General features: G+C 37.1%; 1 protein-coding gene across 1 annotated transcript in view; it reads left to right on the top strand.

The window, feature by feature from the left end:
* The window catches only part of RIC1 (RIC1 homolog, RAB6A GEF complex partner 1), a gene marked incomplete at its 5' end in the record, with an annotated part of 138,394 nt that overhangs the window by 77,535 nt on the left and 57,624 nt on the right, over window positions 1–3,235 (top strand). Inside the window, 2 exons of the mRNA XM_019518235.1 lie at window positions 611–699; window positions 2,212–2,356. Of these exons, the coding sequence (XP_019373780.1) occupies window positions 611–699; window positions 2,212–2,356 (234 nt within the window). The remainder of the gene's footprint in view (window positions 1–610; window positions 700–2,211; window positions 2,357–3,235) is intronic.

Raw genomic sequence — 3,235 nt, 5'->3', positions numbered from 1 at the left:
GCGCGCTCTCTCTCTCCCCCTCTCTCTCTCTCTCTCTCTCTCTCTTCCCCCCCCCCTTCCTCCTCTCAAAACTGTGGCAAAAAAGTTGGTACGTCGCGCACTGTGTGGCACTTTAAATTCCCCAGTAATAATTTGGCATGCCATGCTTTGCGTGGCACTGGGTTCAGCCCTCTTAGCTTTAGCCAACTTCACCTCTAGCCAAGGTATGTACTCAAGTTGTGCACCCCTGGTGTAAAATGTGGCAGCCCTATCCACAGTAGATCAGACATCTGTCATATCACGGCCTTATGTACAGAGCCCTTCTTCCAACATATGGCACACATTAGTTTGTAAATATAAAATCCCCTGGAAAATTGAGTATTGGGGTACTTATTAACATTTTCAGAAGTTAAGGGGTACTTGTTACTTAAAAGGTTGAGAAACACTGTTTTGTAGGAATTAAGCTATCAACCCATAACCTTTAGGCTATCTATCTTTAAATATACTTTTAAATAAATAGTTTCATACAAACTATGAATCAGACACTCTTGTGAATGGAAGACCTTTATTAAACAATTGGGTAGATTGTATGGGTCGATTAGATGTCTAAAAGGACTGTTATCTCTTCCAGTGGCTCTGTGCAAGTTTATACAATAGACAACACCACAGGAGCCATGCAGTTTTCTCATAAGTTGGAGTTGACACCAAAACAATATCCTGGTGAGTTTTTTGTTATGCTAATTTGGTTTTTTTCAGTTCTGTTATGAAGTTCAAACAGATTTTATTGAAAATTAAATGTGTTGCAAGAAAAATTAAAGCATTGATGTACTGCTTTAATAATTTTATGGAAAGTGATTTCCTAACAGCATTTAAAAATGGAACTGTTGTTATTGGTGATGACTTAAATGTTTATTAGCATTGGATTATACAGGAAATATTCTTTTAAACCTGAAACTACAAAAATGCATTAAAAAAAATCTATGAGCAAAATGATTTATTTTTGGTGATAGTAAGTGGTGTTCTTAATACAGGGTTTTACTTCAACCTTTTTTCAATTGATCAACTGTTTACTTTTAAATTGCCAGTTTGAGAATATGCTTGAAGTTTCATTTTGAAAATGAGTTTTTCATTCATTATATAGGACTTTTAAAGGGAGTGCAAGTTTGGTATTTTTCCTTTTTTTTAAAATAGCATTTTGCACATAAAACCTTGTTAATACTTAAATTCTTCTACTGGCCAACTAAGAAATAGCATTAGAATCATAGAGGAAGACTCTGCTCAGTTGTTAGAGCTGCCTTAACTCCTCCCTCCAAACTTTCGTTACAACAATGAAGTGCATTAATTATGGTATATAACGTTTAAAGAATACCAAACTCTAGGCATAGTTTGATTATTGTATTTGGATGCAGTTTTGGAATATAGGAGGTAAATATCCTCACCTTATTCTTTTCTTTCCTCTCTCTTGTTATGCATGCAGAACCAAATACTTTTTCTGTATTGCTTTCTGAGAAAATGTGTATGTTCAAATGATAGGAATTTGTACAGTGAGCCCAAAACAGCTAACACAGTTTCTGTAGTTCTATAGACAAATCTTATAAGGTCCCACAAATCCCAGCAAAAATGAGCCAGGAGTCTAACATATCTCAGCTGACTCATTTGCAATGTTACGTAAGCATCAATAGACAGTGGAATTTACTTTGCAGTAGTTACAAGTATTATAGTGACGTGGGGGTGAGAGAGATGAAGTAAAATGTGCTCTTCAGCATCAATCATGCATATTTGTACCTAGTACAAATGTTTCAAGAGCAAGTCATTCATGTGAAGAAATGAATTTTGTAATGCTGCCAAGGTCAGAGAAAACCAGAGAGGATTTGCTGAGTAAGCATGGATTGCATAAGATGGAGGCCTCAAGGCATCTGTAAATTGCTTTTTCAAAGATCATCTTAGGAGAATTGTAGAGAATTCTAGGCTTTATTCTTGGACAGTCCTGTTCCCTTACTTTTTATTTTTTTTTGTTTTGTTTTCCATAATGTTAGGAGGATTTCCTATAATGAGCACACCTTCTCAAGAACCTGTGAATCTTTCATATTTGATATTTCTTGAGATTTATGAAGCAGCAAAGAATGTAACTTGACAAATAAAACTAACAAAATTTAAGACAAACATGGCATTTTTTGTATACCCTGGTAAAAGCAATAGAAAAGTTTGATATTTTTATCTGTTTCTTAACAGATATTTGGAACAAAACAGGACCTGTTAAATTGATCAGGTGGTCTCCCGACAGCTGTGTTGTTATGGTTACCTGGGAATGTGGAGGCCTGTCCTTATGGAGTGTTTTTGGTGCCCAACTTATCTGTACTCTGGGGGGAGATTTTGCGTGAGTATGCTTTGTTAATGTGAGAATGCACACAAGTCCTTTTTTTGTTCTCACCGCATCATTTTGTATTTGATTTCTTAGCCCTTAGGCAGTACATCATTATGTACGGCCATTCCTTTTCTCGTGTGAAAGTTGCTGCTCTGTCCTAGGAGAAACAATGAGTATACAGATGTTTAAAACTTTTCTCCCAGAGGAAAAATGTCAGGGAGACGGGGCCTATGATGCAGTTTGACTTGGACAATCAAGGCTGTTCTGTGCATTGATGCTGTCTGTCTCCAGGCAGACTGAAGGAGGCTGCAGAACATTCTGAGATGTGTGCACAAAGGCCCCCGGGCTGTGCAGAATCAGCATTGCAAGCTCTTGGCTCTCCAGGGGGCCAGCATTTGAGTGTCTGTCCATGCATCTCCAGATAGGTTTATTCTCCTGATAGAAAAAACTTGGAAGAATTCTCCCAGATTATTTGAACAGATGTACATAGACTAAAATGGCCAAATCTTGCCTCCAGATATGTTTTCTAGCTTTTGTTTCTGTCGACAACAGAAAACAAACACAGATGAAAAGTGAGGAATGCTTTGAAACTAGTAATATACTGCCCTCTTGATTTCCTTTGCTGGCTACAAAGACACAATAAAGGACAATAAAGACACTTAAAGCTTAAAAGGAAAACAGTATTAAAAATTCTTCATGCTGTTTGGAAGAAGAATGCTGACACTTTTAATAGCCTTCATTGCACCGAAAAACATGAGCTAAGGTGATATACTACGTATAATTTACTGTGTTTTAAGCAGTAATGTGAACCAGATGGACCATTATAGTCTGAGCCATGGATGAAAAAATAAATCGTAGGCCAATGCTGAAATAGGAAGAGCACCCCCCCCC

Source organism: Gavialis gangeticus, unplaced genomic scaffold (assembly GCF_001723915.1).
Source record: "Gavialis gangeticus isolate Ggan-Ray unplaced genomic scaffold, GavGan_comp1, whole genome shotgun sequence".
Classification (NCBI taxonomy): domain Eukaryota; kingdom Metazoa; phylum Chordata; order Crocodylia; family Gavialidae; genus Gavialis; species Gavialis gangeticus.
The sequence above is the reverse complement of the archived record's forward strand: the minus strand, read 5'-3'. Positions and strand labels throughout refer to the sequence as shown.